At 33.8% G+C, this 23,289-nt stretch overlaps 2 protein-coding genes across 5 annotated transcripts in view; one reads left to right on the top strand and one right to left on the bottom strand.

Annotated features, from left to right (window-relative positions):
- LOC129800504 (ATP-dependent Clp protease ATP-binding subunit clpX-like, mitochondrial) overlaps positions 1–10,380 on the top strand; it is a 15,642-nt gene extending 5,262 nt beyond the window's left edge. The window contains exons 3-5 of the mRNA XM_055844937.1: positions 2,772–4,066; positions 9,440–9,661; positions 9,773–10,380. Coding sequence (XP_055700912.1) covers positions 2,772–4,066; positions 9,440–9,661; positions 9,773–9,982 — 1,727 coding nt within the window. The 3' untranslated portion in view covers positions 9,983–10,380. The remainder of the gene's footprint in view (positions 1–2,771; positions 4,067–9,439; positions 9,662–9,772) is intronic.
- Positions 10,332–23,289, bottom strand: LOC129800520 (uncharacterized). Of its 4 annotated transcripts, none has more exons than XM_055844978.1 (7): positions 23,120–23,289; positions 22,216–22,338; positions 18,364–18,517; positions 18,082–18,290; positions 17,831–17,987; positions 11,297–11,503; positions 10,332–11,188 (listed from the first exon to the last, which is right to left on the bottom strand). In XM_055844978.1, exons 3-7 carry the CDS (start codon positions 18,432–18,434, stop codon positions 10,942–10,944), a joined length of 891 nt encoding a protein of 296 aa, XP_055700953.1. In that variant the 5' UTR covers positions 18,435–18,517; positions 22,216–22,338; positions 23,120–23,289; the 3' UTR covers positions 10,332–10,941. The 4 variants fall into 4 exon arrangements, with proteins under 4 accessions (XP_055700953.1, XP_055700970.1, XP_055700961.1 ...); XM_055844995.1 differs by having other exon boundaries at positions 18,094–18,290; positions 23,120–23,278; XM_055844986.1 differs by lacking the exon at positions 23,120–23,289 and adding an exon at positions 22,436–22,750.

Genomic DNA, 23,289 nt, shown 5'->3' with positions numbered 1-23,289 from the left:
TAAAATTAAGTTATGAGAACTGAAAAATCATGTAAATAGAGCTTTTGGTGCAGATTTCCAGGTTTTATGTAAAAGAGTTTAGGATAACTAAGAATTTTTTTGTAAATTATATTGTTTAAGGAAGATAACTATCAATTCAATAATTTTTTACGATCAAACTTACAAATCACGCAAAAACTCGAAAATTTCGAGAAGGAATTACGATTTCTAGAGAAGATTCTGCCATTGTTCTTATAGTAAAACTGCATTTGCCGCCGTGCCGAAAATAAAGGAACAAATTGAACAAAATTTGAAAAAGTAACTGATGTGAGCATTACTAAAAGCCAAGTATGTAAAAACACCCGGTTTAGAAGTGTTACCAGACGTACAGAGTTAGTATCCAAGCGAAACCATACCTGTTGTTTGATTTTTGTTAAAGAGTATATCCAGAAGGACCTGTAATTCTGGAATAATATTCTTTGAACAGATGTCTTTTTGTTTAATATCACAAGATATAACATAACAAATTATTAGATGTCCCAAAAGTCAAGAATTTTGTCCTTGATACATAACTAAGAACGTAAAACTTAGCAGTGGTAATTTTATAGTATAGGGTTACATTTTACAAAGTGGCGTATGGTCTGTATATGGAATATCAGGCAATATAAACCAATTTGTTTACAATGATATCTTTGGACAAGACATGTACTTCAATATCGAAAAGAATTTGTTTTTGATTTTTAAGTTTTAACCAAGCTAATGGTCCCAAACACACTGCCAAGAGTTTTTAAAACTGGTTTAATCAGAACAAAATTGGCCTTCTGGAATGGGAAGGATGGTCTAAGGATCTCAATGCTGTTTAATTTAAAGGAAAAGATTGACCACAAGATAAATCTCTCTAATGGCTCGAATGTGACTAATTTGAAACAGTTTTAAGTAAATATCCACACTACAATACATACAATCACATTAGGATAGTGTCAAATCCTGGGTGTGGAATGATAACTTTTCGACACTATCGAATCGATAGTATAGATAAATTTATATCTGTTAGATTAAGTGAATGTCGACTTTTTACAGATTGTTGGGCTATTTATTGCGATATTCTTAAAATAATAAGACTGTTGATAAACATCTATATTAGTTACAGGAAGTGCAGCTATCGTTTAAAGTTTTCAGAATTGACAGTCGATAGTGTCGAAAATAAGTTATCATGTCACCCCTGATTTCCTTAATGATCCTTCGTTGTCAAGCGCTCATTTTTTTCGAAAAGTTACTTAACTAAGTACTAATTAATCCAAATTTAATTTTCAAATAGAATTCCTAAGTTGTTAATTGCAGTAGAAGCCGAAAATTATAACATCTTATAGGGTGTGCTATTTATATTGTCCTCTCAATATGTGCCATTTTAAGAATATTTTGATCGTACTAAATTTCTTGATAGAACTTTCAGGTTTTTTTTACATATTCAAAATGTATTTATATGCAAGTTCATTTATTAATATTACTTTCATCATTTAAATGCATAATTTTTCGAAAAACAAAGCATATATTAGGGTGGAATAACCGGCTATCGCCATGTTTAGGAAAAAATTAAATTCATTTAATCATAACTTTTGAATCCTTGTTACAAGATAAGTCAAATTTGACACAAAGTTACTTAGATGTATTGGCTCTAGATACGTGAAAACAATAATCCTAGAACATAACGCTGGACTACTTAAAAAACAGATTTTTATTAATAATGCAAAAATAACCATTTCGTCGCCACTTTTTACCACTTTTTGCCAGTTTTGTAAAATTTGTAACCACTTCTCGCCACCCACTTGAAAAGAACCACACTCGGTTATTTTAGGCAATGCTATGAAAAGAATACATTCACCATTTCTCTTTCCTTGTGATCACTTTATTATTACTCTCTTTAAATGATTTTTCTTCACTTTTATTTGAGAAATCAAATTATGGGGCTTTTGCAGAAAGTAAACAATGCAGATTTGACAACTGAGAATGTACGAAGTGAAGTTAGCGTCGCCTATTGAAAAGATATGGCGACAGGTGGTAAAATCAATTCCAGAATATTACCACTTCTCGCCATGCCTCATTTTTATACAAAAATAATATAAAATGAAATATTAATTGACTAAATACAAATTTTATGTATTCCACAAGTGCAATTAAATATTCAATAGACAAATTATTTACCCATATAAGTATTTTTGGCCTGATGAAATTTTGACGACACTTAATACATTTGGTAAGAGATATTGGATTCGATGCACTTGCTTAAAATATTGCTCTAAAAAGTGATCAAATTCGTGAATCCAAAACGAATAATTATTATTTTTCGATTCTATGCGTAGAAGCAGAAACAATACAAAAAAATTGCAACTCATTTATTTCATAAATTGCGAAAAATAGCGATTTCAATGTAAGTGGCGAGAAGTGGGGCACTGGCGAGAACTGGTGATTCCACCCTACAGTGTCCGAAACTGTGCTATTTATCTTGTCGCCACTGTATATAATATCATGGATTATATTCATTAAAGTGGTCCGAAACTTGCGTCGTTCCAAGGTATCATACATTCCCTATAAAATTTTCTTTTAGAGATTTCTTGTATTCCTCTCTCCGAATGAGCTCTTTTGTTATTTAAAACTTTGTCTTGTAACGAAATTCTTTACCAAGGTTTTTCTAAGATCCTACAACAATTTTTGCCGGGGACATCCCTTTTGTTTATGGGGATCCCCTTGGGAAAGTATAGGTTTTTATCGAACTTATCCTAAATTTTGGACAGGTTTGTTGTGCTTGGCAGCTGTAAATACAAATACCAATCATCTGCGAATAGAACAGAGAGGATTTCACTTGTGCGCTCCCACATGTAAGTCCGCCAAAGACAATGGCACTGGATCAAATCCGCCATCTGGAAATGGAGGGAATAGTGGCGCTTCTAGTGGTTCCGGGGGCGGTAAGGAACCACCGTCGAAGAAAAATGTGCTGTCTTGTCCAAAATGTGGTGATCCCTGTACGCACGTGGAGACTTTTGTCACATCAACGCGCTTTGTGAAGTGTGAGAAATGTCACCATTTCTTTGTGGTGCTCAGCGAAGTTGATTCAAAGAAGACGGTAAAAGAGGAAGTGAAGAATCATCGTCGTCCCCCACCACCACCCAAGAAGATCATGGAGTACCTGGATAGACATGTTGTGGGTCAGGATCTGGCCAAGAAGGTTCTCTCTGTGGCTGTGTACAATCACTATAAACGAATCTATCACAATATCCCGGCATCTGTGTCAAGTAATACAGCACAGAGTGAGACAATGGCACGAAATGATCTCCTGCACATCTCTGGCATTGGCCATACCATGATGAGTAGTTCGCCATCGGAGATGCCACGGGCAGCACCAGCTCCACAGAGTCAGACAGCTGGACATACTACGGGATCTGTGCTGCTGGACAAACAGACGTACGAATTGAAATTGGAGAAGAGCAATATTCTCATGTTGGGTCCCACGGGTTCGGGAAAGACCCTCCTAGCCCAGACGATTGCCAAGTGTCTGGATGTGCCCTTTGCCATCTGCGACTGCACCACACTGACACAGGCCGGCTATGTGGGCGAAGATATTGAGAGTGTGATCGCTAAGTTGCTCCAGGATGCCAATTATAGTGTTGAACGAGCTCAGACGGGAATTGTTTTTCTCGATGAAGTGGACAAAATTGGCGCTGTGCCAGGTATACATCAGCTGCGCGATGTTGGCGGTGAGGGAGTACAGCAGGGCATGCTGAAGATGCTCGAGGGCACCATTGTCAATGTGCCAGAACGCAATTCCCCCCGAAAATTGCGTGGAGAGACTGTTCAGGTGGACACCACCAATATATTGTTTGTGGCTTCTGGGGCCTACACGGGTCTCGATCGTCTCATTGCCAGACGCCTAAATGAAAAATATCTGGGTTTTGGGATGCCAGCTACATCATCAGAGGGACGACGTGCTGCTCAGGCTGTTGCTTCACCCATGGACAATGATCAGGCTGAGCGTGATGCATGCCTGAGGAAGGTTCAAGCGAAGGATTTAGTAGAATTTGGCATGATTCCCGTAAGTATCCAAACAATTTTCCCCCCAAAAATATTCACATTGAACTTTCGTCATCGTTTCCGTTTGGCTATTTTTCTTTCTTTCTCTATTGCTCGAACTCTAAAGAGATAGTGATGTGCAACCAATTGATTTTGCTCTTTGTACTGTTGCCAAAGTAGATCATTATCTTGTTGCCGTTTCATTTATTTGTAATTGATAAAAATCAAGTGTTTATGTTAATTGGTATACACAGAAAAAAATATTTTGTAAAAATGTTCGTAAATGTTTGTGAATTCCTATGGAGGACTTACGAAATGCTCGTAAATCGTATAATCCACAAACAAGTTTGTAAAAATTTGTACTTTTTTCACAAACATTGTTTGTAACATGATCACTTGACGAGCATTTTTTGTACTTTTACAAACATTTGTTCGTAAATAAACAAAAAACGTTCGTAAAAATTTGTCATTTGTTCGTAAATGTTTGTAAAATGTTCGTAGGGTAAACAAAAATTTACGAACAAATGACAAACTTTTACGAACATTTTTTGTGTGTTTACGAAAATTTACGAACAAATGTTTGTAAAAGTACAAACTTTTACGAACTTATTTGTGGGTTATATGATTTACGAGCATTTCGTAAGTCCCCCATAGGAATTCACAAACATTTACGAACATTTTTACAAAATATTTTTTTCTGTGTAGGGAGATTTTTGGGCCATCGTACAGCAGAATTTTAGCTTGAAAATTTGAGTTAGTTGAAGATGTCGAATTATGAAACTAAATACTATATCAAAATCCTTAATACTTTGATCAAGAATATTTTCAAATAATTGTTATATTTTTTGTAAGGAAATTTCTGACTAAAGAGGAATTAAGCACTTGATACTTGCATCAACGAGCGTAATTGAAATTGGACGTAAATGAACTTTTCTTAAATAAAGTGACCTAAAGAATCTGATACGATACCGAACTGCCAGAAAAATTTCGAAAAGTCAGTTCTGGAGGGGAATTCTGTAACGCTCTGGCAATGCCATATGACAAATTGGGTTCGAATCTTAGGAGAGCTTTTTCGAAAATGCGATTCTGTAGCCGTGACATTGCCATTTCAGCTCAAGTGACATTGTCAGAAGTCACATATTTGAGATTTATGGCAATTCAAATGACAATGAATTTTGTTAAACAAATCAACCAAGACGTATTGTATTTTCATAAAATCATCAAGAAAAGGAATTTCATTAAAAAAATCAATGAATTGCATTTTCGAACTCATATGATATGACAAAAAAAGCTCGATTGATATTGTCATTTTTCGAACTCACGCGTGACAATGCCACGAAAATTACAGAATTCGAAATGCGTGAGTTCGAAACCTAACAATGCCAATCGAGCTTTTTTTTGTCATATCATATGAGTTCGGAAATGTAATTAACTGATATTTTAATGAAATGCTTTTGCTTAGTAATATGCAAATACAGTCTGTCTTGGTTGATTTGTTTAACAACATTCATTGTTATTTTAATCTCAAATATGTGACTTCTGACAATATCACGTGAGCTGAAATGGTAATGCCACGGCTACAGAATCGCAATTTCGAAAAAGCTCTCCTGAGACTCAAACCCAATTTGTCATATGGTATTGCCAGAGCCTTGCAAAATTCCTCTCCTGGATGGGAATTCTGTAACGCTCTGGCAATGCCATACGCCAAATTGGGTTCAAATCTCAGGAGAGCTTTTTCGAAAATGCGATTCTGTAGCCGTGATATTGCCATTTCAGCTCACGTAGCATTGTCAGAAGTCACATATTTGAGATTTCTGGTAATTCAAATGACAATAAATTTAGTTAAACAAATCAACCAAGATCTACTGTATTTTCATAAAATCACCAAGTATAAGGATTTCATTAAAAATTCAATGAATTGCATTTTCGAACTCATATGATATGAGAAAAAAGCTCGAATGGCATTGTCAGGTTTCGAACTCACGCGTGATAATGCCACGAAAATTACAGAATTCCCCTACTGGACCAACATAGGGGGCGCCAAAAAAAGATTATAAATTATCCACAACTCCCAACTCCCATTCTAATTATCAGAATTTGATGATCAAGGATGGTAATGAAAGGTCTTAGGAAATTCTACACTACTTTATAAAATTACAACTTCTAGAAAGTGCTAGGGATTGGTTGAAGTTATAACAATTTTCACCTCTAGCGTTCATTAACCGATTTCACAAAATGTTTTTTTTTTCTGTTTAAATTACAAAAACCTGAGATAAGTCTAGATTATTTCGAAGTCAATTTAATCAATTTTACACCTTTCTTGTGGATTAGATAAACTTTCTCTGTGATAGGGCGAAGTGATTTAAACCAGTTTCAGAAAGCGATAATAATACTGAAAAACAATGATAATGCAAAATTAGAGGGATTCCTCAAAATCTACTGGATTTGTTAATCGGTAAAGAAACAGATAATCTTTTTTGGGGAAATATTAGTGCTATGCAAAGAGGTATTGAGCCCAGTAAATATGAAGATGTTTCTCACTTTACCTTGCTGTTAATAGATTTTAATGCACAATTTGGAAATATCGTCGGTTACATCGACTATTGTCGTATCTACATTTATTTTGTGTCAGTATTTGATGCAAGAAATGACGTTTGTATCGTCGTTTGCTGCAAATGCAGATACAGTATAGTTGCAAATAAGACAACGATCGATGCAACCGATGATATATCAGCATGATAAATCAATTAGGGAAAACTTGTCATTAGGGGGATGTGGGGCACTTTGACACAGGTTTTTTCATCTATTTTTTAATTGGAACTGGACCTCACCATAATATATTCTAGCTTCACAAACTTAATTGTGAAGCTAAATTACATAATGATAAGGCTCAGTTTTATTTAAAATTAAGAGAAAAAGCTCTATTTTAAAGGTAGACCAGTTTAAAGGGCATTCAATGGGTCAAGTGGTAGAGCACTAGCTCTATGATGCAAGTGCCCTGGGTTCGAATCCCCTTTAGGTCACCAGGAATTTTTCTGGCGTTAAAGGTGTTCGAATTGCATCCAGTGAGCTTTCACTGCACTTGATTCCATGGGCATGGGACTGGCAATCTCATCCCGTATTAGAAAAAATAATAACACTGTGCAACAATTTTGAACTTTTTTTTTGTCCCTGGGGTCTCATGCTATTTTTTCTATTGCTAGGGTCAAATGATTTACGAAAATACTTATCATTTTGATTTCATTTTGTTTTTGCGCCTGAAATCTAGGCAAAACCGTTTTTACCGTTTTTTGATACTTGGGTGCCTATATCTCCGATTCTGCTGAACCGATTTATTTCTTACTATGGAATAATTTGTTCTCCTTTGCATGCCCGATAAATTCTCTGAACAGATGGAGTTCGTACAACTGACACCAGAGGCGCTGTAGTCTCATATATGTCAGAAAACATGGAAAAATCGAAATTTTTAGCAACTTTAATCAAGAATATCTCGAAAACTAAAACTGTCCTTAACAATCTGTTTTATGGCTTTGGTAGAGAATTTCATTAGCTACATTTTCGTCCATGTGCAACTTTTCTCTCAGATTGTTTTTTAACCTCGAAATTGAGGTTCAAACGAAAAACGAGTACCTAGCCAACTCGAGAAAACCCTCATTATATCACACTTTTTGACTTTTTCTTTTCAAGTTTAGGTAATCCAGGGCATTTTCATACTTTTTCCTAAATTGCATAAGTTTAATAAATATATGTACGTATTTTTTTCTTTTGCATCGGAAAATTTCTTAGCCCAAGATACACAGTCTCAAAGATGGCGTGACGCGCTTCATATCTCACTTGTTATTCTTGACAAAAATTTTAAAGTGCTCTATTTCGGGAAGAGGCTAAGATATTTTTTTGTTTTTTTTTTTAATCTGAAATGTTATTTTGATTCTCTTTAACTCTTCCCGGACCGCATCATATGCTGTAAGTCAATTTCGCCATTTTTAATCAAAAATATCTAAACTCAAGAATTAATTGAGGTTCTACAAAAATATATCTTACATTTGGATATCCTTATAGTATGTAATCATTCACAAGAATCGGATTTTTATCAGTTATGAATAATTAAAAAACATCGTTTTTGACAGACTATTCATATGCTTCCTTGGGTACTCAGAGTCCCAAAAGAGACGAAAGAGTTAAAGGCGACTACAAACTTTCCCCTATCATTGTAGGCAGCAACGTCAAGATTAAAAAAAAAGGAATTTGTTTATGAAAATTGATTCTAGTGTATAGACACCATAAAACGACATACTTTTGATTTTTTTAAAGTAAAAAGTATATTAGTAACATTAAATACTACATTCCCTCAAAGAGCGTCCACTTTTTTGTTAAACTACTTAAATATTTTTTTTGTAATTTCCCAAAAAAAAAATGAGTAATTAAACTAAAAAATGGAAAGACTTCTTTTCAGGGAGTATAGCACCACAATAGTATTTACCAAAAGGAAAAATATCGAAACTTTTGGATTTGGTATTTAAAAAAAAAGTTCAAAAAAAAAATTTGGTTAAAAACAAAAGTTTTTCACATTTTTAGTACATAATATGCTATTTTTAAAAATAGCATATATTTTCGTAAATCATTTGACCCTAGCAATAGAAAAAATAGCATGAAAACCCAGGGACAAAATCATCGTTGCACAGTGTAACGGCGTTATCACACTTGCACATTAAAATTTTAATGTGATTCACATTAATTGTCGCTTGTGAGCGTCCAAATATGTTATTTGTGTCTTTGAGTCACTTAATATTTGGGGTTTTTTCTATTTATTGATAAAGAAGTCGACTTGGCCTGCAAAAATAAGTTTAAATTTACCTAAAGCATAAATATTTTTCACATTAAAAAATTAAAGAGAAAATCGCATTAATTTTTTGCATTAATGCTATAAATCAATTTATATCAAATTTTGCGGGCCAAGTCTACCTTTTTATCAACAAATAGATCAAATTTTGAATATAAAATGATTCAAACACACAAATTACACATTTGGACTCTCACCAGCGACAATTAATGTGAATCATATTAAAATTTTAATGTGCAATTGTAATAACACAGTAATGGATGTTCTGAACTCCCCTTGCGGGAAGGAAGGCCTAAGTTCCTCTATGGAATGTTGCCACCATTATTTTTAATTCAAAGGTGCCTCACTTTCCCCTAGGAACATTTTCCATTGGTGCTACGAGTTCGAGCATTCTGCAAATTTCTTTTCTCTTTTGTTTTTCTTTCATCGATCTTTTTGAGTGCCTATTTTGCAATTTCCAATAAATTGTGTACTCAGGGTGACTTGGAAGTTAATTGGTAAATTTTTTTGTGGGTTTTTTTTTCACGCTCTTTGTGGTAAATTTTCTATTTGAAGGAATTTGTTGGACGTTTCCCCGTATTGGTCCCATTCCACAGTCTCGATGTTGGTATGCTGGTGCGAATACTGACGGAACCACGTAATGCCCTTGTGCCCCAATATCGTGCACTTTTGGGGATGGATCAGGTGGAATTGTCCTTCACCAATGACGCTCTTCAGGCCATAGCACAGTTGGCAATGGAACGACAGACGGGGGCTCGTGGTCTTCGGGCAATAATGGTGATATTGCATAATTTTCCTTATCAATTTTTCTTATCTCATATTGATGTGTTATTTTGTTGTTTTGTTTCGCATACCATGACACGTACACAAAAATAAAATGCAATACAGGAGAATTTGCTGCTGGAGCCAATGTTTGAGGTGCCTGCGTCAGATGTCAAGGAGGTGCTAATTGATGAAAATTGTGTTCGGGGTCAATCAACACCCAATTATATACGTCATTCGGGTCCTGTAACATCAAATACATCCAAGGACACCTCCCTAAGTCCCACAACGTCTCCCGAAGAGGAGGAAAGTACAAAAGTACGTGTCCAACAATAACAAATAGCCACAGAGCGCTCTTCGTGAAGGCCATATAGCAAAAAAAAAGAAAAGATATACCACAAGGAAGATACAAGGATACAAAATAATTGTACTCTGCATGTCCCAATGATCTTTTGCTTGTCAACTTCTCCAAAAACAAAGCAGATTCAAAAGAAAAATTAGGAAGTTATCTAGAGCAGAGAAAAAAAATTCAAAAAAATACAAATATTGTAGATAAAGTGGGGTGAGAATATTTAAAAATAAAAATAAAAAAAAGTTTAAAAAAATATCGCACCACGAGTTAATTCATTAAAATTAATATCGCTTCTGGTGTGATTGATAGGACAAAAAAAAAACAAGAAATAAATGTGTTGATTTTCACAAGATTTATTTTTATTAAATTTCAATGAAGAACACCTAACGTGTTTCAATTCTTAAATTCTTTTTTCCGCTCAGCGAATCACTAACAGAGCCCAAAATATCAATTTTTTTACAAGAGGGAACATTTATTTTTTTCACGCTCCGTTTGAGAATTTTGTTTTTTTTTTAGAGATTGTGTTGTACGATAAAATGTCTTTTGTTGCTATTTTTGTCTCTATGGGGGGAATTTTTGATGATTCTCTGAGAATACAACCACAAAAACTTTCCCTCTTATCAAAATAGCCATTGATAAAAATTATCATATTTATACAAAACAAGAAAAAAAATATAACAAAGAAAGATAGACTCTTTATGGGAAGAAAAAAAAAGATTATTACACTCTTATGACTCCAAGAAGGGAATGAACTTTCTCTATCGGCTACAACATTAAAACAAGAAAAGCTTTTCAAAAGGTTAATTAAAATTAAATTGCCGGTTGAAGGATAAAAAAAATTGAAAACATCTCTTATTAAATTTTTTTATCGTTAAAATTGAAGGAAAAAAAGAGAGTTGAAAGAGCATTTTTTTTTCTTAAAGTTGTTATATGATGGATTTCTCTACATGGAGGTCGGTGACCAAAAATTCATTTCTCGCAATTCCGATGGCTTTGCCTTCAATACTGTTGGTGCCTCAGTAGTCTTACCCTGATTGGCCTCCACTGCCCTATCATGGTCCAAATTGACGAATTTACTATCAAGTTCAAGGGCTTCCTCGGCATTCTCATCAATTTGCGATGCCACGGATTGCGTCGAGAGGGCTGTTGTCCGTCGCTGAAGTCCTAGAAAATCCGACAAATTCCACTTCCTGCAGCAAAAACAAACAAAAAAACATCACTAGCATTAACTCCAGCCAACCAAGGAATGATAAAGACAATCTTTCTCTCTCTCTGTCTCTTTTATCTTGTATACAAACTTTTGATCTCCAATCACGAGTGTTGTCTGATTTGTTGTGAAGTAGGGATTCTGATGGATCTTCCTGCCAGTTTTTGGAGATCCCATTGGTGATGCTGGAAGTGATTTTGAACCACGTCTCATCATATTTTTCTTCGAGTTGGCAATTTCAAAGTCTTCCTCGGGATTTATCATGGGGAAGTCAGTATCTGGTGATGCCTCCTCAAAACTGCACACACATCCAAGATAATAATAATAATAGTAATAAAAAAACATATTTTTTCTAACTCTTATAGCATCCTCCTCCCACCCCATCTCTCACTCACAAGATCCTCAGACTCTCAGATTTAGCATTGCACGAGAACTGATCACATGTTTATTTGATAAACAAACACAGATAAAGTACTGATAACCCCATCTTAGTTTATAGAAAGCAAGATTTTAAATCAGTAATAAAATAAATTAGGTCATTAAAAAAACCTAAAAGATACAAAAAGGAGACAAAAAAAAACTGTATCTTCCCTTTGCCAAAACATTACATGAGATTTTCATTTTCATGAAACTCTAAATTGAATATTAATTAATGTAACTTCACCAAATTTCTGCATAAATGCATGCAAACGCTAATGTCCTAAGTTTGAAATGTAATATTTTTTTATATAGGGTAAGAGCTCATAATTTTGGACAATTTCTAAATTTGGACACTTTGAGGATAAAATTGGACATTACAAATAAATTGATTAAAATGATGGATTTTTTTAATTCCAATATTTGATGAATAATGAATTCTATCTAAATGTTTGTTCTTTTTGGAAGATTTTAACACTAAATACGATAAATTTTGAATAAGATTTAAGTTAAAATTGCTTTGTTGAAAATTCAGTGTGAGCAATTGCTTACGAGAAATATGACAGAACTTCGTGTTTACTTCAGTCTTATTTAGCTTTGGTGAAGTACAGTGGGCTGTGTGGATGTCAAGAGACGTTCAGCCCCTACAAAAACTTTAACCCTTTAAGGACGATTGGGTCACCCGTGACCCATAGAGAAAATAATTTTTCCTGACTACCTGACGTTATGTCTTTCTAATGTTTGTACATAATCACGAAGTAGAAAGATGTAGGAATCAAGGATATTTTTTGCAAATCTCCAGCTATTTGCTATATAAAAAATATTTGAGCTCAAAAATAACGAATTTTCAAATTTTCACGTTGGTGCTTGAATTTTAATTTTTTTAATATTTCTAATTTTTTTTAAGCAAAAACCTCTTAGGACTAGAAACTATAATAACCCCGTCAAATCATTGCTCTACCTACCGATTTTACTCGGAGGTTTTTTTGAATTTTAACGGTATATTCTAGTACATTCAGAGAAAATCTGCAGATTCTCGGCAGAATTTCTCCCTAGAAAATCTGCATAACCTCCATTACTTCACAAAAATATTGTTGATTTATGAAGAAACTGTAGAAGTTATAAAGAAAATTGTATGCTCTGCTTAACAAGCATTACCGAGTACACATTTTAGATAAGTAAAAAAACTGCGAGCAAAAATACTAATTTCTTAAAAATCGCCAATCGAATGATACAAAAACACGAAATTTTGGTCGACACTCTGTTTAAAGTTTTCACTTCACTTTTCTCTACTTGTAACACGGCGTCGCAGAATTCTTTATTTTATATAAACACCGTGATATCACACTATAGAAGCAAACTTCAGTATTTTTCCATCTCTTCTATAGAATGTTTGGGACAAAATTCGTCAGAATATTTCGGCAGATTTTCTGACAAACTGTAGATTTTTTCTACATTCCAGACTTTTCAGTGAAACGTTAAAATTCAAAAAATTTTTCAAATAAAATTCGTGTAATCTGCAGATATTCTGTAGAGGTGTAAATTTTCTCTACAGAAATCGATATCTGCAGAATTCTTTATTTTATATAAACACCGTGATATCACTAAGAATAATCTGCAAACTTCAGTGAAAAATTTTTCCATCTCTTCTGACACATCTTGTCTGGAAAGTCTGGAATGTAGAAAAAATCTACAGAATATCTACAGAAATTCATCAGAGATTCGTCAGAAAATCTGCCGAAATATTCTGACGAATTTTGTCCCAAGCCCAAATAAAATTCGTAAGAATATCTACAGAATTTATCTGCAGATATTCTGTAGAGGTGTAGATTTTCTCTACAGAAATCTTAAAGATATCTGCAGATATTATTTGACGGGACTATACATAATATTTCTCAACAAAGTAAAAATTATAGTTTATTGGTATTTTCAGGAAAGCTTCATAATTTTCATGGGTCATATATGACCCAATCGTCCACAAAGGTAAAAAACACCGGATTTGTCTCTAGTGGATTTTCAAAGATTTGAGGTTAGACTGTTTCATGTTTTTGTTTATGTGTGCGCAAAATAGTTAATTATTCGTGTAATATTGTGTGATATATCAATTAACTGAGATTTCCCAGTGCAATACTGACTGAAGAAGGTAATATTTTGATAATTTATAAGATACTTCTGCGTATATGTTGTAAATTCATAACTTTTTACTCTTGTAGATGACTTCAAAAATGGAAAAAAAATCATGGTCAATGAACCCGAAATCAATCACATATCATTCCCGGAAGATAGCGATGATGCCGACAATCTTGTCCTGAACGAAAGCGATATAATATATTTGGAACAAGACGTGGATGAAGTGGACTTTGAAGTCTTCAACGAAAACGCATCAACTCCGGAAGAACTCCCAGATCCACAGCAATGTGCAACTCTACGTCTTAAATTCCCAGAGACAAACAACATTGCACCTACTCATTACTATCAAACATGTTTCGAATAAATCTGAGGTGCACATGACGCTATCAGAAAAAAGGATTATAAGACCAATTGAATTTGTAAGGCATGCGACATTTATCTCTGTATTACCTTACCAGTATGCGAAATTTGTTTCGATGAATATCATAAAAATTAAAATTGAAGTAAATAATATAATACGTTTTTCATAAAAAGATTGTTTTTGTGTAAAAGTCTTCAAGAGTCTTTGAGACCAAAAATTGAATCAGATTTTTTTAAAATTAATGTTTGATCGTTTTAATTTTTACTCGTACTCTAAATATTTTTTTTTATTATTATTCAAGTTATTTATCCTTCAAAAATAACAGAGCAAACGAGTAAACTAGTCGTTTGGAAAATTTTGTGCTTTTTTACTTTTATGGACGATTGGGTCATATAAGACCCATAGTTTTTCAGGACTCCTAGGGATGGGAAAATTTCTTTTTAACCGTAAATCTCTTATTTAGGCTAAAATATCGAAGGAAACTTGATTTCATTGAATTTCGCTCAGCGGAAAGCTTCTCGTCCTTAAAGGGTTAAAGAAGAGAAGAAGAACAAGTAGACTCTCGCTCAATCGGCTCTTTCTCAATCGGGCGTCAAATTTTGTTGACAATTTTCACGTTTAATTATGAAGCTAATTTGCTCAAATTCGTTGTAGTTCTTCCTATTTTATCGTGATTCTTTATAATTGAGCGCTTTTTGTGGAATTTGCAAAGGCTTAGACGCCCAAATCTATCGATAAACTGGATGACATTTTGCCCCAAATGCACAATTGAGAGAGAGTCTACTGTACTAACAATTTTTCTTCGCTGTTTTTAAGTGATATTATTATATATTCGTTGAATATTGTGTTGATTCGCATTTATAATGACTTGTTGATTTGACCTGAAGTGAAATTTGCCTAGTGAATTACGTTTTTCGTGTGAAAAATTGTCAATTTTCTAAGAGATTCACCAGTGGGGTAATACTCCTTATTTTGGACAGTTGTTTTTTTCGAAATTTCGTGAACTTTTAGCTTTCGTAATAACTAGGTAGTATCAATGCCTAGAGAAATAAAGGAGCATCATCTCTACGAACGAGATGTAGATGAGTTTTCAATACATTGTATTACTGACATACTGCAATCAAGCCTGATAATTTAATTCTAAGTTTTTTGAAGAATTACATTCTTGAAAAAATAGGCCACGCCCTAAATTAGTTTTCTACTTTAAAATATTTACACATTTAAAGGTTTCATGTTTGCTGTTTATCTTTATAAATATGATAGGGGAGACTGGGGCAAAGTCACAAAACGGATATTTTATTTTTTTTTAAAGCTAACCTATTGCCCCAGAAATTTCTAATTAGTGCAGTTTTATAGAAAATTTACTACTCTACAACTTTTTGAAAGTCATTTTCCTCCATTTTATCAGGAAATACATTTATCGAACTGTTTTCTAAAAGGTAATTCTGTGATCATTCTCAAAAATGCTGGGGCAAATAGTACCAGGTATGGGATATTATCACATTTTGATTTGCTTTATTACGGGCTTTCATAAATTAAAAAAAATAGCTAGGTGACATATTTTCATAAGAAATTTATTCCTCTACACCTTTTTAACCCTTTAACGACAAGACACTTTTTACGGAATGAAAATCAACAATAAGAATTAAACTGAGAAACATAATCAATGATAAGTTTTACATCTAACCTTGGAAAGTCCAACAGAGTCTGATTCGGTATATTTTGTGCTTCTATGAACGATAGGGACAAAAATAACCCAAAAATTTAAATAATTTTTCTGACAATACGAATGAATAATATTTTTTCGCTTTAATGAAAATATTACGTATGAGTATTGTAGTTTTTATTGCCAAAAGGGTTTTGCTTAAAAAAAATTGGAAGTATCAAAAATAAATAAAATCAATTATGAATTTGAGAATTTAAAAATTTGCCATTTTTGAGCTTAAATATTTACTACATAGCAAATAGCTATAGACTTGCAAAAAATATTCTAAATTCCTTCAACCTTCTACTTTACAATTATGTACAGACATAAGAAAAAAATAACTTTAGGTAGTCAGGAAAAATTATTTTCTTTATGGGACACCGGTGTTCCAATCGTCCTTAAAGGGTTAAAACACAGTTTTCTCTATCTGAACGAGAAAAGCGCTTTTCAAGCTATTTTATAAAAAAAACACACAAGAGACTGCTAATCGTTTGACCAATGCGAACAAAAAGCGGCGAGACGCGGAAATTACGTTTCTTCTCGCCGTGAGACATCAGAAATTGTTTCGGTCTTTGTTACTTTTCGCTCCATACCTTTTGTTACTTTTTACCCCAAGTGGTCATTTTAATAAAAGGATTTCTGGAGAAAAGAATCTTTGTAAAATTCTAAAATAGATAGTGGTTTCATATTCAAAGAATTCAAATCATTTAGGAAATATGTACCAGGGCATCAATTTTAGAAAATAAGTAGGTCAAAATTGATCTGTTGTAAGGAAAACATTTCAAAAATAGGTCTAAAAATTTCAATATATTTTTTTTTATTTTATGAATTCCTTGTTCGTATTGAATAGAATTCGTATAGATATTGAATTTTCAAATTTTCAATTTGTGACTTTTTGCCCCAGTCTCCCCTATTAATAGTATACATAGGAAATTGTTCTTAGTGGTAATGTCACGCCCATTTACAAACCACGCCTACTTGTTTTATGTGCTTCTTCCTCAAAACCCAAATTTTATTTCGCATTCCACAAAAATGTTTAAGGTGTTAGATATGATAAAATTTAGTGATAAAATGCTCTTTTGGAGACTACGTCAACTGCTTGAGGACTAGGACACGCCCACACAAATCTAATTTAGTAGAGATCAACGCCGTTTTCTTGTGTAATATCCCCACCCCAGCCCAACCTCAATTATAATAAATTTGCAAAAAACAGAATTTATTAAAATATTTTTGTATAAATATTTCCCCGTTATCACTAGCTTTTTATTTCTTCTATAAAATGCTTTGCGCAGGGCGTGGCCTAATTTTCAAATACAATATTAAAATGGTGAGAACCGGTTCATTCAGGGACTGTTGCTGGATCCCCTAATAAACATTGCAAATTCAAACATTTCAACGATAGTAGGGCATAATCAACAATTTATAGGCGGAGCTTTCTCCGAGGATTAAGGATTATCTCTTTGCAAAAATTATAAAGAATTTCTGTAAGATATTCTTCGTAGTTTTCACTGCACGTCAACTAGCACTGAGAAAAAAAGAGGGTGTGATTAACATTTTTTCCTCATTAATTTAACACTTTTTAGGTGTAAAAATATATCAACATTTTTTAATGTTAATTTTACACCTTATTAAGGGTAAAATTAATATGAAAAAGAGTACCTTTAACCCCTAATACACCTAAAAAGGGAATATTTACACCGATTTCGGATCAATACTGCAGGGTAAAATTAACATTTCCGAAATGTTATTTAACCTTTTTCGGATTTCTCTCAGTAGTGAGGAGATCTACTATATGCTCTCCCCTACTCTGAGGTCATTCTGGCGACTTTCAATTTATCTTATAGCAATTGCAATAGAAGTGAGATAAAAGAATCTCAACTACAGCTGAGAGATTGAGGAGGGATTGGAGACAGAGATGAATAGCGCACAAATAAAGCAGAGAAATGCATGTTTAGCTGTTCAAATGGAGAAGCTGTGTAATGATAGACATAGACAGACAATAATAAATTTACTTTGCCACGGTGAATCCACGCGTGAAGGGTCGAGTGCTGACCATAGCTTGAGCCATTTTCACAATAGAACTCCCACACGCTGCACCGGCACCCTTGAAGCCATCATCAGTGCCAACAGGCTTAGCCGGAACACCCGTGGTGTTGATCTTGGCCCTCTCTACGTCAGACAACACAATCGGTGAGTGAGAAAATATTGAGGGTGCTCCGCCACGCAGAGCACACTTATTTTTTTCAATGGTAATAATAGTTACGATTGGCCTCACTGAGGAACATCTTGCACTGATCCGTGTGCTTTGAAAAATCTCTTGTTTTTGCCAAACTGCTCACCCCTCCATCCTCCAGAGCATTCCTAATATGACTCAAATCCTCCTGCCTCTTCCTCTCACCCGCCGGATACCGCACGTAGAAGAATGACTCATCGTGAGTTGGTGGTGAAAATGGAATATCAGTGGCATCGAGTCTGACCAACAAAATACCCTCTTATTCAATAAAAAAATCCTCTAAACACTTTGAACTTTTTCAACTATCCTCACCTGTTGTCCATTTTTGTTCTCATCCATTGCGGAAGGCTTCTAGCGGACGAAATACTCTCTTGATTGTCCATAATGTTTCCGTTCAAAATATTTTCCGAAGAAAAAACTGTTGTTTTTTTTTTTGTGTGACGATTTATCAAAAGTATGCGAAAATCTACACAAAAAATACCATTGTCATTAGCATCTCTCAATTGAAAAATATTTTGCAGGAGGATTTTCTTATCAACTACACGTGCACATTACTTGCATTTTTCAAAAATTATTTCCCTTTAAAGTTAGTACTCGTGTAATCCATTTGTTAATTAATTTAATTAATCTTTATATAATTGTCATTTCCTTTTCTAATTAAATACAACAGTAAGGACTAAAAGCCAAATGCAAAAATTTCTGAGAAGCCAATCATTAAAACTCTGTAAATATTAAAATTTTATTTCTGATGCTGTATCGGTCTTAGCGTAATTTAATTAAATATGCTTTTAATGCGTTATTTTTACTAAAGGATTATATTATAAAAAGGAGAATTAAATGATATCACAAAAACCCACAATAATCGTACTAAACATGTAAAAATGAAGAAAAAAATAGAAACGGACTATTAAAAGCAATTCAAAAAATTGTACGGCGTTATATTTTTGTAAGTTTAATAAAAATAAATATAAAAACGGAATCAAAAAACTGAGATTGTAAAAAATCTCAAATAAAATGCATCAAATTTTAATTAGTTTTTCTTTCTTTTTTACTGCTCGAACTCCATGAGAGAGCAGTTATTGTAATGCGCTTTTTTTCAAACTTTCTACCGCTTTGAAGCTTCAAAGACAAAAGATAATGCTCGAAAAAATCTCCATTCTGAATTATTGAAGGTCAAATTTAATAACGTTGGAGATCTAATTTTTCAAGTGATTTGGTTAAATTTGGATTTTTTTAAATGGTATTGAAATTTCGAAACCGACTATGTCAGGTCCAATCGGTAATGAATTGGTCAAGTAATCGTAATTGATTTATTTTTCTCTATCCCTTTTTATTTATACGTAAGCATCTTACTTATTTACATTATGTACATTATGTACCAATTTTCTAGTTTGAACACAAGCCTAGAGAATTTGCTTCAATATGGACATAAATTCTCTAGTGTGTAGGAGCCATTACACAAGCGCTGTGCTAACAATTCGCTTCAATATTCCATATATTGACGAAAATTTCTTATAATGTGTAGAGGCTATTATTCTTAACTTTAGACTTAGTTAAAAGACAGAAGAAAAACATATTGAAAGAAATCCTTTCCCTTTTTGAAAACTTTTTTTTATAGGGAATTTAATATGTCAAAATAGAAGAAACTACAGCAGTAATGGCCTTTATGGCCTCTACACACTACAGAAATTTACATTTATATTGAAGAATTTTCACTACACAAGCGTAGGGAATTTGCTTCAATATGGACATGAATTTCTCTAGTGAGTAGAGGCAATAAGATAGGAACAAGAGATAAGTACAATATGCACAATCATCAAGAAATGCATTTTTGACAGAATTTTGATGATTCCACCTACAGAACTGCAGGCAATTTCCTTCAAAAAAGCAATATTTGACGAAAATTGCTCACAATGTGAAGGGGGCTTTAGACTATTGAAGATTATTACCACGACAATATCGCCTGCAATACTATTTACTAAGATTTGACAAAGGTGAATTTCTTCCTTTTCTTCAAAGTTTAAATGCAAAGTAGCCTCTGCATTTTTCGACAATTTTTATCCAAGTTATATTTCAAAATTATTTTGAAAAAAAAAAACGTTTTTGACCCAAAATTTTTATAAAAATGCCTATATTTGATTCAACGACCAATTTGACATTTCGCTAAAGGTGTCTACACATTGGGAGCAATTTTCGTCAAAAATTGCGTTTTTGACAGAAATTTGACGTTTCCCCCTACAACGCTACAGAGAATTTCCTTCAAAAAAGCAATTTTTGACGAAAATTGCTCCCAATGTGTAGACAGCTTTAGCGAAATGTCAAATTGGTCGCTGAATGAGTAGAGACCTTAACTTTTCTACAAGAATGGCCTGATTTTAAGTTTTCCTGCTGTTCTTTAATTTTGTATAAATAAAAACTGTCGGTTTTTTCACTTATTCATAGACAAGACATATACAGTCACAGTAGAAGTAGACTCACTCTCAATCGGGCATATGGGGCAAAATGTTATCCAATTATCGAGAGATTCGGGGGTCAAAATCATTGTAGGGGAAAGTACTCTCCTTTCGAACGTTCATGCCTTCGAATAATGTGATTTTTTTTTTTAATTTTCCTCAGAGACTTACACATTTCTATTAAATATTAATTGGCTTACTATCAATTGTTGATAATTCTGTGAAAATTTAGTGTAAATCTCTTACGAAGAACACAAGAAATTCATATTATTCGAAGGCATGAACGTTCGAAGGGAGAGCACTTTCCCCTAAATTTCACAAAAAGCGCTCAATAAAGAATCAGGATAACACGAGAGGAACTACATCGAATTTGAACAAATTTTCTTCAAAATCAAACGTAAACATTTTCAACATTTTTCGCCCGAATAAAAAAGAGCCGATTGAGCGAGAGTCTACTGTAATATTATCAATATTATTTCAAAGAGTAAATGGCCTAAATAGAGTCAGACACAGACTGACTATCGAGTAAATTTTGAATATACGTTTCGTCAATATTTCAAATATTGAAGCAAAATTACGCTTGAGGGAAAACTGTTAAAATTTCTTCAAATGCAAAATATTGACATAAATTTCTTTAGTGCAGAGGTGAGTAAGAATCGTTTGAAACCGAACAAACGTCAAATGAAAACCCAAATCATTATTCTACCTGCCGATTTTACTCTGAGGTTTTTTGAATTTTAACGGTATATTCCAGTGTATTCAGAGAAAATCTGTAGATTTTCTGCTGAATTTTTGCTAGAAAATCTGGAGATTTTCGGCAGAATTTCTGCAGAAAATCTACAGATTTTCGGTAGAATTTCTGCCGAGAAAATCGGCATAGTGTCCATTACTTCACAAAAATATTGTTGATTTATGTAGAAACTGTAGAAGTTATAAAGAAGATGGTATGCTCTGCTTAACAAGCATTACCGATTAAACATTTTAAATAAGTAAAAAGATGCGAGCAAAAATACTAATTTTTTAAAAATCGCCCATGGAATGATACAAAAACACGAAATTTAGGTCGATACTCTGCTTAAAGTTTTCACTTCACTTTTCTCTACTTGTAACACGGCGTCGCAGAATTCTTTATTTTATATAAACACCGTGATATCACAAAAAATAACTCTATTGAATTTTGCAAACTTCAGTGAAAAATTTTTCCATCTCTTCTGACACATCTTGTCTGGAAAGTCTGGAATGTAGAAAAAATCTACAGAAAATCGGCAGAATATCTACAGAAATTCGTCAGAAAATCTGCCGAAATATTCTGACGAATTTTGTCCCAAGCCCAAATAAAATTCGTAAGAATATCTACAGAATTATCTGCAGTTATTCTGTAGAGGTGTAGATTTTCTCTACAGAAATCTTAAAGATATCTGCAGATATTATTTGACGGGAATTTGTAAGTCAATGATCAAAACGTCACCTGGGTAAAATTTTGACATTTATTCGGTTTGAAACGGTTTTTGCTCACCCATTTGCTTGGGTACAGGCCTTTTAAGCAAAAAAATGGAAAACAGAATAAAAACTAAGCATGCTTGCTCAGGACAAGATAAACAAAAATAACGAGGGCAAATTAAGCAAACAAATTTTTGGAAGCAAATACGATTCATTCATTCATTCATTTGAATTTCTTGAAGAAGCAATAAACAAAAGAACCGCAAATTACCTGTATTTATTACTATTTAGTTTCTGTCAACTGGTGTATTTGTTTTAGCTGTAGCCAAAGGTGATTAGGAACAGAAAATTCTGTGCAACAAGCCCCATGTCAATTCATTTCATGTGAGAGCATCTGAAAAGAGAGTAGCAGAAGAGAAGTCAGCTTCGCAATCTTGGAATTGTTGTCGCTTCCTTCTATGAAAATTCCACAGAGCAAAACATCTAGTGACCTTTTGCTGATTTCGAGGTCACTACTGATGACATTAATTCTACAAAAAAATATGAAGTTTCTTGCGAATTTAGACGCGCCACGAAAAATTATCAGTTTGATTCTTTTTATTCAGATAGGGGTAGAATTTTCCGTCAAGGTCAAGTACACTGGAGCAGAAGAGCAACAGACTGTGCTAAATATTCCCAGGGAACTGCATGCAACTGGATTGTTGGGAGAAAAAAATACCCCGCAATTGATCAGCTGACTGTGACGTCAGGGAGAAGCAAAAACGCATTTAAGCAATTATCTACGCTACACGGTGAGACTTGCTTATTTACTATCTCTTCCGTCAATCTCAGCACCTCTTTATCTCATTTTTACTTCAAAGCCCCTTTTCACTTTCGCCGCCCAATTACCCAAAGCGCCAGGCACTGCTCTCCGGAGAGAGACTCCAAGAGTGTGCTATGCAAATGTCACAGGAAAATTCCCTCATTAGGAACATCCCAATGCAATTTCTTTTATGCACAAACACGATCATGTGTCTTGTGAGACTGTATGCAGTCCAGAAACAGCGCAATTCCACGTAACAATGTAGGAAATTTATTGAAAGTTTTTTCGCTTTGTGCATTTGGCTGGAAGTTGCGACATCACGTCAATTTTACCACAGAAAAATACCTATTTCAACACAAGAAATCTACTTTACCTCACTGAAATCACTTATTGAGACACCATGGGATGTGTAAATGAACATTCTATACTTGTAAAACTCACGAAGAGTGCCAAAAAATGAGGAAAAATTAATACCAAAAACACAAAAAGAATGTCCAAATGGCAGACACTCAACACTGTCCCAAATTTCTCCCAAACAAAAAT

This window comes from Phlebotomus papatasi, chromosome 1, assembly GCF_024763615.1.
Source record: "Phlebotomus papatasi isolate M1 chromosome 1, Ppap_2.1, whole genome shotgun sequence".
NCBI classification, from domain to species: Eukaryota; Metazoa; Arthropoda; class Insecta; order Diptera; family Psychodidae; genus Phlebotomus; species Phlebotomus papatasi.
The sequence above is the reverse complement of the archived record's forward strand: the minus strand, read 5'-3'. Positions and strand labels throughout refer to the sequence as shown.

What these genes read in the sequence shown, in the direction of transcription:
- LOC129800520 (XM_055844978.1), bottom strand. Translation starts at nt 18,434, where the DNA reads ATGGACAATCAAGAGAGTATTTCGTCCGCTAGAAGCCTTCCGCAATGG. An exon ending in AGAACAAAAATGGACAACAG is followed by an intron (nt 18,291 to 18,363) that starts GTGAGGATAGTT and finishes TTTGTTGGTCAG; the next exon opens with ACTCGATGCCACTGATATTC. An exon ending in CTCGTGATTGGAGATCAAAA is followed by an intron (nt 11,189 to 11,296) that starts GTTTGTATACAA and finishes TTTTTGCTGCAG; the next exon opens with GAAGTGGAATTTGTCGGATT.